Source organism: Natator depressus, chromosome 3 (assembly GCF_965152275.1).
Source record: "Natator depressus isolate rNatDep1 chromosome 3, rNatDep2.hap1, whole genome shotgun sequence".
NCBI lineage: Eukaryota > Metazoa > Chordata > Testudines > Cheloniidae > Natator > Natator depressus.
Genome location: NC_134236.1, coordinates 199,837,472 through 199,853,402, shown reverse-complemented (window position 1 = coordinate 199,853,402; position 15,931 = coordinate 199,837,472). Strand labels below are relative to the sequence as shown.

General features: G+C 43.0%; 1 protein-coding gene across 5 annotated transcripts in view; it reads right to left on the bottom strand.

The window, feature by feature from the left end:
* The window catches only part of PAK5 (p21 (RAC1) activated kinase 5), a 187,053-nt gene that overhangs the window by 75,816 nt on the left and 95,306 nt on the right, over positions 1 to 15,931 (bottom strand). For 2 of the 5 annotated variants that reach the window (XM_074949660.1, XM_074949665.1), the window contains one exon: positions 7,473 to 7,554. The exons of the other annotated variants lie outside the window; for them this stretch is intronic. In XM_074949660.1, the coding sequence (XP_074805761.1) occupies positions 7,473 to 7,545 (73 nt within the window). In that variant the 5' untranslated portion in view covers positions 7,546 to 7,554. Of the gene's footprint in view, positions 1 to 7,472; positions 7,555 to 15,931 lie in introns of those variants that run through there. 5 annotated transcript variants of the gene reach the window in all.

The window sequence follows — 15,931 nt, the reverse complement described above, 5'->3', positions numbered from 1 at the left end:
TTTGATCCCAAATCCAAGCTGTCATAAAAAACCTAGGAACAACAACAACAACAACGTCCCCACATTTATGAGACCCCAGGTAGAAAGTTTAACATTCTATACAAGATGGACCCCAAACACTGATTCACTTAGCACCTGAAAGCAGAGCTGATCTGACTCATTTGTATTGTTCACACTGAGAGTCCAGTTTCCCACTCCTCCACAGGAAGGCTAATGGAGAGGAAATCTCTGCTGAGAGGTCTCCCCCATTATTCTGGGTGGCAGGGTTTGCCCTATCTCAGAACAGGACACGGGCTTCACCCTAGCTCCTGGGACATCAGAGGGACCATCTGTTCAGAGGCACCGTGCCTCCACCCAAGCTGTTGCCTTGGCAAAAAGACTGGTAGCACATGTTCATTGGAGCCATGCAGCCAGCGTTTTGCCAGCCAGTGGCTGTCATTAGATGCCCCTTCCCCCGGCCCATTAAAGGGGGATCCTTACCACAGCCAAAAGCGTACTATAGCCTTTGACTGTTAGTTTTAAGAATATAAGAACGGCCATACTGGATCAGACCAAAGGTCCATCTAGCCCAGTATCCTGTCTTCCGAAAGTGGCCAATACCAGGTGCTTCAGAGGGAATGAATAGAACAGAGGCTAGGGACACCATCCCTGCCCACCCTGGCTAAAAGCCATTGATGGACCTATCCTCCATGAACTTATCTAGTTCTTTTTTGAACCGTGTTAGAGTCTTGGCCTTCACAACATCCTCTGGCAAGGCGTTCCACAGATTGACTGTGTGTTGTGTGAAAAAATACTTCCTTTTGTTTGTTTTGCCATGAACTTGCCTGGGTGAGAGGGGACTCGTTGGGGGAGATGATGCCTATTTCCATTCTGTCCATGGCCAGCCCACTGCCTACCAACCTTCCCCTAACCCAGATACCTGGACAGCCCTCAGCAGGAGATTCTGCTCTAGATTTTGCCAAACCCTCTTTCTAATGAGGAGGGGAAGATCCACATGGTCATCTTGGGAACACAATCAGACCCTGGGAGAATTGTGTAACAAATAAAAGTGAAAAAAACAAAAACAAAACACACAACTTAAGAATCCAGGGCATTGTTAGTAGCGAAGGTAAAGAAATGTGTGCGTACAACAGGCAATTAATATGCTAACAGTTTCCCTTTAATAAGCTTTTCATTTCTTAATGGCTTTCCGTAACAGTGACCTCAATCATTCTATTGTACAGTAAACAATGCAACAGTGCACCATTTGCTTGCCAATTTCTGCTCGTGTTCTCTGATTAATATTGCCCTTTTCCAATACTTGATTGTAAACTAAAGAATATGAGTTGAGCAACAAATCAAATTCAAGTGAGGATAGATTGTGTAGCTAGTGCTTCAGATGAATGTATGCAGGGCAAGTGTTCAACCCTGAGGGGAAGCTAATGTCCACTTATTGATTCATCGTAGCATAAATCACTAGGAAGTACACTGAAAGCGAAGCTAAGACATTGATAGAAGCTCTGATTCTCCTCTGACGCTGGTGTAACTGCATTGACTTAAATGGAGTTACAGCTCATTATGCTGATACAAATGAAAGGAGAATCAGGCTCATAGATTCTGATATGCAGCAAGGCCACAAAAATTAGTAAATCTTAAATTCAGAATGGAGAGGAATTTTCAAAGCACTCAGCATTGGCCTAACTCTGCAGCCATGGAGCTTTATTGTGGACTTCAGAGGGAGCAGAGTGAGGCCAATGCTGAGTGCTTTGGAAAAATCCCACCCGTAACTACATAAGCACTCAATGGTGCCATTAAAGGGACAGCTCTTTGCAGTGGGTGGGATTCTGCTTTAGGCAGGCAGAATGCCTCTGCGAGCTCCAGAGTGCACAGTGGCAACACTCCAGCTGCTACACCCCTTAACTGGATTCAGCATACTCCCCTTGCAGGCTTATCCCCACTCTGTGAGCTGGAGTGGAGGTATGTATATGCAGCATGGCTTGTCTCCTCCTCCCTGTGCCCTCTTTGGTGCCTACGGGATCCTGTGCTCTCCCCCTGCACCATTGGCTCCAGCCCTTATGCAAGCAAGGCAATGAGGGGAAAGCTCCTAGTGCTCCGGCCACGCACCCACATACAGTCCAGGCCGCAATCTGGCCCTGCACTATTAGAGCTCTATCAATTTTAGTCCATTGATCCCAGCCCCAAACCAGATCACTCGGGCTTTGTCAGGGCAGGAGTGAATTACATCATTAAAAACATACATTACTGCACGTTAAAGAACGACTGGACAAGTAACCAATATGTAATCACCCTTAAAGTTACAGGAGTGCTGATCCAGACCAAAGACACATGAAATAAGGGATAAAAAACCAAAAAAAGTCCTACCCACTATTCTGTGCCAGTATGAGATCATGGCTAAACTGAGCGGCACCTTAGAGACTAACAAGTACTCCTTTTCTTTTAGCGAATACAGACTAACACGGCTGCTACTCTGAAACAATCCATACAACTGTAACATATATACTTGCATGAAATCATACAGTGTAGTTAATTGGATTACAGTAACTCCTGTAAGTTGTAGTTATGTTCCTGAAAAATGTGACTCTAAGTGAAACAATGTTAAGCGAATCCAATTTCCCCATAAGAATTAATGTAAATGTGTGTGTGGGGGGTGCGGGGGTGGTTAGGTTCCAGGGAAATTTTTCACCAGACAAGAGACTACATTATATATATATATATACACACATATATATACACACACACACACACACACACACACACACACACACAGTATAAGTTTTAAACAAACAATTTAATACTGTACACAACAATGATGATTGTGAAGCTTGGTTGAGGTGGTGGAGTCAGAGGGTGGAATATTTCCCAGGGAATGCCTTAGTGCTGAATGATGACCTAGCACTCGCCTGAGCCCTCAAGGGTTAACACACTGTTAATGTAGCCTCACACTCTACAAGGCAGCACAAATGGAGGGAGGGCAGGCAGCACGGCAGACAGAGACAGAGAAACACACCCGTGTGTGTGTGTGTGTGAGAGAGATGAGCATTGCCCCTTTCAGTCTGCTGACGCCACTCTAAGTACATTGCCGTTTTAAGGAGATCAGCCAGTTGAGATAGCAGCTGCTGCTAGCAAGCTCCCTCTGTCCTGAGCCCTGTCGTGCTCTCCCCTCCCAGCTCTATGGAGATGGGGTAAGCGGGGGGCAGGAGCAGGGGGGAGGGGACACCCTGACATTAGCACCCCTCTTCTCCCCCCTGCACAGCAAACAGGAGGCTCCTGGGAGCAGCTCCAAGGCAGAGGGCAGGAGCAGCACATGGCAGTGGGTGGAGGGACAGCAGAACAGCTGGCAATTGACAGCCTGCTGGGCGGCTGCTGCACAGGGAACTTAGGGGAGCGGGGAGCTGACGGGGTGGCTGCCGGTCCACCCTGCTTCCAAGCCCCCACCAGCTCGCTCCAACGGGCTGCTCTTCCTGCAAGCAGTGGACAAAGCAGGTGGCTGCCAAACGATGTTATAAGGGAGCATGGCGCAACTTTAAATGAGCATGTTCCCTAACTGATCAGCAATGTAACAACGTTAACCGGGACGACTTTAAGTGAGGAGTCACTTGTATATTTGGCTACGGTAATTTTGGTGCAACACACAGAGCTCGTTGTCCTATTGTTAAACCTGAAACCATGTTCTGCCAAGCAAATCAAATTAAGGCCATGTCTATACGTACAGTGCTGCAGTGGCCAGCTGAACCGAGACAGGTATGATGCTGTAGTATGCGTGGCGAAGACGCTCTATGCCGATGGGCGAGAACTTTGCTGGCATAAAAAACAAAAACCCCACCAGAGAGCAGCAGAAGCTATGTTGGTGGGAGAAGCTCTCCTGCCGACATAGTGCTGTGCATACGAGTGCTCATGCCAGAGTAATTTAGGTCGCTTGTGTGTGTGTGTGTGTGTGTGTGTGTGTGTGCGCGCGCTTTATTCACACCCAAGCAACCTAAATTATGTTGGCATAAGCTGTAGTGCAGACATAACCTTCGTTTGCTAATTTTGTTTCAAAGAAATCCACTGAGTCTCAGCTCTGCAGCTGAGATAAGGGCAGGGAAGAAAAGCAGTAAAAGGGTTCTGCATAGCTACTGGGTTTTGTGCACAGTGGTTTTTCTTCTTCCCCCAACCTTAAGAGTATTTTCCCCTCACTGTTTGAAACTGATGTCTATTTTTAATCAAATGCGTGTTCTCTACTGTGCACATACAATTAAAAAAAAGTTATAATGTCATGCTAAATTTTTAGCTTAAGTGAAAACCACCACAAATATTGGGTGTTGGGGGCAGGGGTGTGTGTGTTGGGGGGGGGGGGGAAGGGGAGAAATCAAAGGAAATAGATGGACCATGTAAACATATGGGCCTGAATGAAAGCCTCTAAAGTCAGTGGAAAAATTCCCCTTGGACTTCAGTGGGCTTTGGATCACGCCCCACATGTCACTCATTTTAGAAGGCAGATACAGTCCTCTGCAGTATGGAGGTATTATAGGTTCTCCTGAAGACCTTAAGAAGCCTGTCTTCAAAATGGCAGTAGATTCAAGCATGTCCACTGCCTTTTTAAAAAAAAGTCTGATATTTGTTCTGTCAAAAAAACCAAATAATAACCCCCCCCCCGCCCCCGCAAGTGCGCTGTGCCACTGGGCAGGATTTGCAGCTATACTCTCCTGCCTACAGGCAGACAGCCCTTCAGCAGATTAGGTGATTATGGTTTTCTGTATCTCCATTTTCTGTGTCTCTGGTAGTGTTACCAGAGAAGGGGAATTCATAGATTCTAAGTCCAGAAGGGACCATTGTGATCATCTAGTCCAGGGGTTCTCAAACTGGGGGTCGGAACCCCTCAGGGGGTCACGAGGCTATTACAAGAGGGGTCGCAAGCTGTCAACCTCCACCCCAAACCCCGCTTGCCTCCAGCATTTATAATGGTGTTAAAAGATAGTTAAAAGTGTGTTTCATTTATTGGGAGGGGGGGGTCGCACTCAGAGGCTTGTGATGTGAAAGGGGTCACCAGTAAAAAAGTTTGAGACCCACTGATCTAGTCAGACCTCCTGTAGCACACAGGCTAGACAGCTGCCCCCAAAATAATTCTTAGTGCATACCTTTTAGAAAAGCATCCAATCTTGATTTAAAAATGGTTGCACTATGGCCCTTTGTAAATTGTTCCGCAGGTTAATCACCCTCATTCTCAAAAATGTATGCTTGCATGTGTCTAGCTCCAGCTTCCAGCCATTGGATCGTGTTATACCTTCCTCCGCTAGATGAGAAGAGCTGCACTTGTATGAGAAGCTGGCAGAGGGGATTACCAGAGAGAGAGAGAGAGAGAGAGAGAGGAGAAGCCACATGAGGAGAATGGGAGCCTGAGATGAAAGCGGGCCCTAAATGCAAATATAGAAGGAAGAGGGATGAGGTTTGCAAGATGAGGGGATCTAGTGGAGGACTAAAAAAAGTGACCACCACTGGCTGATCTTGTCACAGATCTGACTGCAAGAGTGATCAGAAACCGAAAATAACTTTGACACAAGGGATAACTTTCAAAGAAAATGGAATTGAATTCCCCAGGCTATAAGACAGTATGTAGGTGTATTTAGTGGTTAGGAGTAAGAAGCTGAGGAATGATTTCCCTTTCTGTAACACCCATGTTAGCCTTTATTTGTAAACTTCGGAAACAACATGCCGTAGCTCAGCCACAAGATGCAAGCTTGATGCAGGAATCACTGGGTGACGGATGTTCCTGGATGCAACAGAACCATGGTGCTTCCACTGCAGTGTAAAGCTGGCCACTGAGCGAGTCTGTTTAGTCCATGGGCTGCAACTGTGGTCCATGGGCTGCAACAGCTGCACTGAGGTAGTCTATATCCTGTCTGGGAGTGCGGGGGTGGAGGAAGGGGAATTCTGCCCCTCTTAGCCCTGCAGAAATCCTCTGTGCTAAGCCCATTCTCAGACTTCACTCATGAGTCAAAGATGTGCCTCTAGATAATTCTTGGTAATGCCTGTGCATTGGTACAGCCGGACTCTGAAGCAATACCACCCCCTCACCTCAGAGGCTGCACACAGGCATAACTAATGTCCAATGGATAACTCAAAAACCTCAAGCTATTATGCCGTTTCCATGATAGAACTGTCAGATGGAAAAACAGGACTACCAGGGCCAACATGGTCAAGAGTGGCCTCTGATTCAGATATCACGCAACTGTGACTTGAACAAGAGAAAGTAGGGGCTCTAATATGCCTTTAAGGCACAGCCACATATTGGGGCTGAGAGAGGGGGGCTCATCACTTCAGGGGGAGCTCTGGCAGAGTCACACCTCAAAAACAGGTACCCTGCCTCCCAGAGCTCCAGGTAATGCGGCCACCGTGCCATCCTGGAAGAGGACACAGCATTCTGCTTCACTCCACGCCTGGCCAGTGTGGAACTAGTTGCAGGGCGATTAGTGTTGACTGTGGCACTCATCTTACACACCATAAACACAGGGACTACTACTTTGCTCAGAACATAGTTCAGGTGTGTAAGGAATGGATATCCCTTGTGTCCTTCCCCAGACAAAATATCTGCACAGGAAAGCAGGCACACACACTGTCTAAGCCAGTCAAGCATCAGAACAATTATGATGAATGTAGGTCCCAAGTGTTCATTTGTTACCTAGAGGCAGATCTTGTTACTTCTTTGTAGACAATGGTTTTAGACCCCATTAATATTGTTTCTCTCAACTGCTTCTTGAGTACATTCTTAATTATACTATAGGCAGTGAATGCCCTGTTATTCCTTCATCTTTATGATACAGTTTCCTGTACTGCTATCCATTGAATAATCAATCATTGCAATTTAGGCAACAAATAACACAACCCTTATAAAAAGTTCTAGGCACCCTAGCAATTAATCAGATGGAGAATCACAAAATAACCATCCAGCAGCCAAAAAAAAAAAAAATCAAAGGCAAATAATGAACTCAGCCAGCCAATATATTGTCATGTTACAGAATTCTGTCATGCTAGCAATCTCCTATGCATGCAAATAGTCCCACAGGTGAGTAAACATTCATCCATGAGAATAAAAAGTTTGTCAAGCCTTACTCTTGAACTCAATTAAATTTTACCCCAACCTTTTTAAAATGCCTAACTGACTAAGAGGCTAAGTCCCATACAGGTAAGTGCCTAACTCTAATTGACAGTCAATAGGACTTAGGAATCTAATAGTCTCTTTTGAAAGAGAGACTTAGGAAAAAAGATATAAACAGACTGATTCACAGACCACACCAAATAAGCATGCAACATGCTTCATAAAAAACATCTTCTAATCTACCCTGTAGCAGCCTGATCATTTAAATATTTTGTCAAATTGGTCAGTTTCTCAAAAGACACTATATCTCTAAGCAATACAAGTAAGATACATTTAAACAATTACAAGCCATCTGAGACTTGTCATTGTCAGGGTGTTTTTTTAAACCACACAATACCTTGTTTATGGTTGAAAATGCCTTCATTCGCCACACCACAGCACAGCAGGGTGTTTCTTGATAGCTGGCCCATGAGAAATATCTAATAGAGATGCACAATGGAACAAATAAAAAAACCCAAAAGACAACAAGTGTTTGGAGAGAAATAGTAAAAGTTGGTACGGAATTACCAAACTGGGATTTATGTACTCCAGGGAACAATACTCATTCTTCTCACTGTAAACTACTCTTGTACAAGAGCCCATTTCCACATATCGCTTGACATGTTCTTCCTAATTTAGAAGGCTTGTGGCATTCAGTGGATTTTAATGCACAGTAATTTTGAACTGAGCCACCAAAAGTAGTTTAAATGAACATATTGTAGGCACTCTATTATCTTTAAATATATATATTAAGTTACCTGCAAGTTCCCTGTCATTTATTGGTTGTCAAGGCGCTCCACATACTAAAAGAAACTAATGAGATTTAAATATTTGGTTTCTAATTTTTTTTTAATGAAAAGTATCCTAGATTTTCAAATATGAATACTGATTTTGAGTGCCCAATTTAAGACATCTAAAAAGGAGCTTGATTTTTCAGGCAGTGCTGAGCATCCTCCGCCGAATCATGGTAAGTTGAGTACCTGAAATTTGGACACACCAAAATCACCAGTTATTTCTGAAAATAAGCCAAGGATGTTTTACTTACTGCTATATTATATTACACTATAAAAATACATTACACTACAGGAGCCGAGAGAAGTCCCCATTTATTCAAATGTTTTGAATTAGGAGAAAAATCCAGGCTGTTAGGAAGATGCAAAATTGTCAGGAATAAAGATGGTGGTGATTTATCAGGAGAAAGAAGATATGATACGGTTGGAATGCCTGAAGGGAATGACAAAGCCAGAGGTCTGAAAGATATTTTAATAATAGTTGCACAGGTATGAAATCATAAGTCTGTCAAGAGAGCAGACAAATTGTTTGGAAAGAAGCATTGCAATTTGATATATCAGCTCCCATCTTCTCTGTATTAAGGGCCAGATCTTCAACTGGAGTAAGTTGACATTGGCCTACTGAACTTAGTGTATCAATACCAATTTACATCAGCAGAGAATATGGCACTATGCATTTAGGATACCTTTAAAAATTAACGCTTTCATTTTAATCCACCTAAATCCATTTCACCTACACCTCACTTGCTGGTGGATAGAGACAGAGACAGCATTACAAGTGTGCCAGTGACCAGGCAGGTTGCAGATAACAGTTCAGTGTATATTTAATTCAATTCACAGGGAAGATCAAACAAACATTCTGCACATTACAGAGGTTATATTTAGAATTTCTTTTAGTGAGAAGAGTCCCGCCCCGCTTGTACGTGCATACAAGTAAAGACAGAAGCAAAGTGGGTAAGTTGGAGCAGAAGTGTCGCAGCTTGAGTTTGGCTCTCCGACCACCCAGAGGGGGACTCCAGGAGCACAGGATCATTTGAAGACGTGTGTCGTGTGACTATGCATCCCTAACAAGCGGGATGCGGAAGAGTGGTTTTACAGGTAAGAGACAGGGACCAAAAGAGATGCTGGTTTAGTTTCTGGCTCTGCCACCAACTCCCTAATGTGAACTTGGGCAAGTCATTTAATCTTTGTGCCTCAGTTCCCCCATTTGTGAAATGGGAATGATACTACTTCTTCCCCCTACTCCCCCACCTTTATTCATCTATTTAGACAGTAAATTCTTTGGTACAGGGACTAGATATTTGTATAACACCTAGAAAAATGGGGAGCGGATCTAAGCTGCAGCTTTCTGGCACCATGATAAGCAAACAACAGTGCAGATTAGTCATGGCAGGAGAATAAGCAGTCCTCTCAAATGTTGAAGTGGGTGCTATGGCCAACCACAATATCAGCACACAGTTAACACCACTTCTGTGACAATAGTACAAACCTATTGTGGGTGCCAAACATCTTTTGATGATCTGGGCTATACAATAATACATACTGCGTATATCTTAATGTGTGGTTTCAGAGTAACAGCCGTGTTAGTCTGTATTCGCAAAAAGAAAAGGAGTACTTGTGGCATCTTAGAGCTGTAGCTCACGAAAGCTTATGCTCAAATAAATTGGTTAGTCTCTAAGGTGCCACAAGTCCTCCTTATCTTAATGTGTGTAATACTACTCATACATAAAGGTAATCTCAGCCTTTGTGGAAAAAGGATTGCCTTCCTTTTTCACTTTTTAGGATGGTCTATGTTATGTTGGCTATCGAGGACCTGTTCTCTGTTCTCCGCCCATTTTTGGAGTACACTTTCCATTAAGACAACTTTTATAGATAACTATTGATAATCAGTGATCAATAGACATGTTTTCTAAGAAATCAGAAATTAATAGACATGCTTTCTAAGAAATTACGGCAATCTGTATTAGATATTGTAGGGTTGCTATAAGCATAAAAGTTCATTTGCATTCCAGTCTAAGGGCTTTGCAGCAGGTGGCTGCACATTTAATCATTTTAAAAAATTAACCCCACCCAAAATATTATAAATTAACCCTAACAAATGTGGTGATAGTTATAGAAAGATATTAAACCTTTTAACAGGTTTATCATCTTAATTGAAGGTAGCCGTGTAGCACGGCACAGTGTACCTACTAAAGTATGCCTGGAAGAAAAACATTTGTAAACTCTACAGTGAAGTGCAGATGCTTACATTAAATTGTTACTACTTAGATATTTGTCTCTATTGCTCTGTAAGAGCATTTGGAAAGTCAATTATCCTCTCTTTCCTTACTACATATTGTCAAGCAATATAATGGTTCTTCCTGAAGTGTTTCCTAGAGCTCATTCTTTCATCCAACTACTCCAGAGAACTTCCCACAATCTTTTGTGAAGAACACTGAATTATTATAAAATACTGTTCACTTAATCCTTCCTATTAGGACATTCAGTGATCACTGAAACTCAGAAAAGTTTTAGTGCCATGGCATGCAAATATTTTAGGGCTAAATGAGATGTGTCTCCTATACGCTGGATTTTTACAACACCATTTGTCATTCTGACTAATGGGTATTACTCATCCTTGATTTAACTACTTAGTATTGATGCGAGTAAGTTTTGATAAAAGTAAGCTTTTTGGAGAAATCCAGATCTTTCACCCTACTGCAGTGACTGCTCTTTCTAGGAGACTTCTGTAGCCATCAAAAAAATGCCAAGAACAAGCAACATGATCTGACACAGAGTTAACAAGAACTAGATTGGATGTTAGTAATGGGAAATTACATTTTCATCTCTGTAAAATCAGTAGCCATTGAAAACTCTCATCAGTTGATGTTTATTCAATGACCTATATGAAACAGCTTTTGGTCTCAATCCAGTGCACAGGTGTCTGTATCCCAGACTGCCTCAATGACACTTGAAAACAAAGGCCATGGATTAAAATTCACATGGAGGCAGATCTACTTTTCCCACCTAGAATGGTCCCTCAGAAGAAGCATTCCACCAGTGAGTTGCAAGACACCTTGCAGTGCCTAACTTTTTTCTGTCTTTGGGAACAGCATGTTCTACCTGAACGGTACAATTAGATTTTTCTGGAATGAGGCAAAGGGACACTTTGGGCCTGCAAAAAAACAAACAAACCTCCCCCCCCCAAAAACAAAACAAAAAACCAAAACAAACAAACAAACAAAAAACAAGGTGAGTTGACAAGACAAAGCTCTCAGCTTTGAACAGATGAGATGAGATGGTTACCAGGAAAATCGGTTTAAAAAGTAACCAAAGTAGCTGCTGAACAACCAAATCCAGAGTTAATACAGCTTTGAAATTTTCAGGGAAACTGTCAAAATGTGAGTACATCCCTGGGTATAATCTTTATGGTTGACCAAGCTAGCTGTATTCCCTCCGGGGAATCCTTGGACTTCGCTGAATTACAATTTTGCAGAGAATGTCTAGAGGGAGGTACCTGGGGCCTTTTGAGTTGTGCGTACGTTGGCTTGGAAGGATTTGATTTCTATTGGTGAAATAAACATTTATCAAATGCACACAAACTGAGGGAAAAATATTTGCATTGATAAAAGAAATTTACAGACAGGCAAAGTGAGAAAAATGCTGCTTAAGAACTTAGTTTGAGTTAAGGATATGTATATAGCATATTTTGATGTGGTGTTCATAGATTCATAGATATTTAGGTCAGAAGGGACCATTATGATCATCCAGTCCGACCTCCTGCACAACGCAGGCCACAGAATTTCACCCACCACTCCTGCAAAAAACCTCACACCGATATCTGTGCTATTGAAGTCCTCAAATCGTAGTTTAAAGACTTCAAGGAGCAGAGAATCCTCCAGCAAGTGACTCGTGCCCCATGCTACAAAGGAAGGTGAAAAACCTCCAGGGCCTCTTCCAATCTGCCCTGGAGGAAAATTCCTTCCCGACCCCAAATATGGCAATCAGCTAAACCCTGAGCATATGGGCAAGATTCATCAGCCAGATACTACAAAAAATTCTTTCCTGGGTAACTCGGATCCCACCCCATCTAATATCCCATCACAGGCCATTGGGTCTATTTACCATGATATTTAATTACCAGAACCATGTTATCCCATCATACCATCTCCTCCATAAACTTATCGAGTTTAATCTTAAAGCCAGATAGATCTTTTGCCCCCACTGCTTCCCTTGGAAGGCTATTCCAAAACTTCACTCCTGTGATGGTTAGAAACCTTCGTCTAATTTCTAGTCCAAATTTCCTGGTGGCCAGTTTATATCCATTTGTTCTTGTGTCCACATTGGTACTGAGCTTAAATAATTCCAAAATTGACAATTTGTGTTTTACTTATTATAATAGCTTTCAATTCTTGAATCTCAACATCAATAATTGTTTGACTTGCCCCCCCCATAATTTTGCACAACTGAACATTTAAACCTATAATTGGAAAATACTCAAAAAAACAAACATCAATAGTAATCTCTCTCTCCCCCACTCTCCCCAATGTAATTCTGCCAAGCCTAAATATATAACATCAGAGGAAACTCCGTAAAGCAGTGTGCAAAGGCAGGTAAAATCCTCTCCAGTAATTTGAGAACCCTTATTTTTTTTGATGGGGAGGAAATATTGCACTTCAGAGAGGTTGTGTTCTCTTCATATCTTTAATGGGAACTACATGCACTTTTGCCTCAGAAATCTCTGGCCAAGATGAAGGGTCTTTTACTGTCTTTTGCCCTGAAAGAATTCAGATCTAACTATGTCAACGTGTGTCAAAGGAAGGCCTCAAACATGCTTGCCCATGACAACGGAGTGCCAGACTGGTATAAGAACAGGAATAAATAGAATAGAAACCTTGTCTCTAATGGAAAACCCCCACTATAAACAGTGGCGGGGGGGGTAGTTCTAGATGTCAAAAGCTTCACTTACCTCTTGAGTGGCCTCTAATTCTAGACTGGTAGCTGCCTGCACGATGGCCATATTCTAAATACTGTAGCTAGACCTCAGGGCTCTGACAGGCATGTATCCCTTGATTCAGAGTATTCAATTCAGATTCCTCCTAAGGAAAGGATTCCGGCTGCAGCAGTGATCATCTGCACAGTGAAGCATGGGTGCCCTTCTTTTGCCCCGGTTTCTTTCACCACATGTGATTGGTTTCGTGCGAACGATACAAAATATCATAGTTTCTGCTAGTGTTCCTGTCCCTCCCTGAAGCACAGATTGCAGCTGCAAACATATGGCCCTGATTAAAAAAAAAAAAAAAAATCCATCTTCGTGTGATTCTTACCCCTTGCTGGTCAGCTGAGCTAACCAAGTTCCAACCCAGCACTTGAGAATTAGTGTACTGAGGGGGACAGCATTTTTTTATCATCCCATTTGTGTTTTTAACTGTATGTATTCTTTCACCGCTATTACCACCACATCGATTCCTTGGGGAAGAAGAGAATATGTAGTTCTTTAAGGAATGTTTTCCTATTAAGTCACCAATACTGAATGATTGCAGATGATGGTTAGTAAGTGAAGTGGAACCAATATAAATAGATTTTAGGGCCCAAAATTACAGGTGGGTACCATATATTTCCGATTTGAGAAGATGGTATGCTGGGGAATTCCCCTCCTCCCTGAAACATCAGAAATGGCCCCAACTAGAGATGGGATGCTGGATAGGGTGGGCCAGTGCTCGGAGGTAGCTTTGAGCATCTTCTCTCTCATGTACTTTGCTGGCTGGTTCTTGATCAGAGTCTAATGGATCGCCATATGTGGCATCAAGAAACAATTCCCCCACCCCATCACCACAGTGGATGAGCATTTCACAACCTTTACATTTATTTATCCTCAACACCCTCCATGAGGTAGGGTAATGTGGTTATCCCCACTTTACAGATGAGGAATAGAGGCACAAAGAAGCTAAGTGACTTGCTCCAGGTCTCAAAGTCTGTGGCAGAGCAGGGAATTGAATCCAAGTCTCCCAAGTCCTCGGCTTAACGCCCTAATCACTAGACCATGCTTCCTATTATTTAAGGAGTACTGCAGTGCCTACAGTCCCCCACTAAGATGAAGGCTACACAGTGCAAGACCTTATACAAACACAGTGAGACACGGCTGGTCTTGGACAGTTACAGTTCAGGTAACAGAGACAGGAGAAAGGATCGAGGTGGGGGCAAGAGCAGCAGAGGGGAAGTGATGCAGCAGGTGAGTGACAGAACTGGGAACAGAACCCAGACCGCCTTGCTCAAGCAGCCAGCCTGCTCAGACAATTCTGTGCTTTGGGAGGGGTCACTTTAGCATCCTTCAAGTGATCTTCCATTGCTATCAGTCTGGCGGCAAAAGTTCATTTAAAACCATCACAAACTGGTGGCAAACAAAGAAACTGATGGGGAAGATATGTAATTAAACACACAAATATACTGTATATATGTCAGGAAATTTCACCACTGTATTACAGACCTCTTCTGATTGAGTGTGGTTTTACAAACATGAGTTTAGGAGGGCTGCATTACTCAATGCGAGGCATTTCAAACCAGTGGCGATAAAACCTCTGCAGTACCAGCCTGTGGTTCTCTATATGCCATGAGGTCACAGAACAGCTATTATTCTATTATTTTACTGAGATTTTACAAAGTGTTATTGGGACTACTTGTCACAGCTCTCCTGTAAAACCTAACAACTCACTTAGCATAGGTCCTCTGTACAGTGCTCACGGCCTGGTGTAAAGTGTTGACCGTGAACTAAAATAGCTCCTTTCCACCTAACAATAGCTGATTTTAAGGTCAGTATTTCAGGTCTCTTCAGGGCTAGAAGGAAATTTATGTCTTCTAGGAAGCTGGCAATCTGCCCTTTCCAATGGTTTGAAACTTGTTTTTGGCTCCTCAGGGTTGTGAGACACTGAACCTTAAACCTACTGCTAGTGCAGAACTTAATATCATCCAACCCAGGCCTCAGGCTCTGTTTGTCACTTTGAGCATGGGAAATAGGGAACATTCTTCTGCTAAGTTGCTTAAAATTTAAAATAGAGGATGGTTTGCAGCTACTCGTTGGAGATTTGGAATGTGTACAAGTAAACGGAATAACTGAAGAGCAAATCCCATTAACTCCACCACCGATGGGCACAGAAGTCTGACACACAATGGAAGTGGAGCAGGTGACTGAACTGGAGTGGAGCCTCATGGGATTCCATTCCCACCAGAATTGAAAGAGGTTTTGGGGATGAGGTTAGGGAAGGGCTGGGGAATCCCTAATTACAGAGACCCAACTGCTAAACTCCTGTGGGTAGGGGGTGGGTAGGGGGAGAACAGAGAGGGGAGCAGATGTGACATGTTGTTTGCCCCATGGAGGGAACAGCCCTTTCATATGGCACGCAGGAGGAGTACCAAGCTGTCAGAATCAGTTCAGAGTTCAGAAACAATGAAAATCCCAAAGCTGCAGATAACAGTGCTTGGTTTGTTCTCCTCCCGCCCACCCCCTCCCACCACAAGGTTACTTATTATTCCATCACTTGCAAAACAAGGAAATTTAGTACAGCATCAGCAATTTCAGACAACAATGTCGCATAAATCAAACAGTATAATAGTGGTCTGTGCTGGCAAATGATACTTGGGTTGATGTGTACTGATAAACAGGAAACATTTGATTCACCAGCATAGTGTTTTTCATAAAACAAAGCCATTCAACAGATACAATTCTGACTGTATCTTAAGAGAAAAGCCAAAAAACAGAAACAAGAAAACTCCACCATTCTAGACTGCAGAGGCAGCAAGACGAGGGATCTGAGATTCTCAAAACAAACAAAAAAAAGTTTGCACTGTATTTCACTGTTTTCATGACCCTCAGGCCCTGGAGGAAGGGCCTGTATTGCATGTTTGTTCTGGATGGTGCTGAAATACAAATGAAAGGATGCGTATTGAAGAGGTGAACCTATTTGTGTTTTCTTTTGCCACTAAGTGTCCAGTTCTATCGCCTCCCTTTAAATACTTGCAAGTATCCTGGATTCCAAAGAGCGTGGAATCA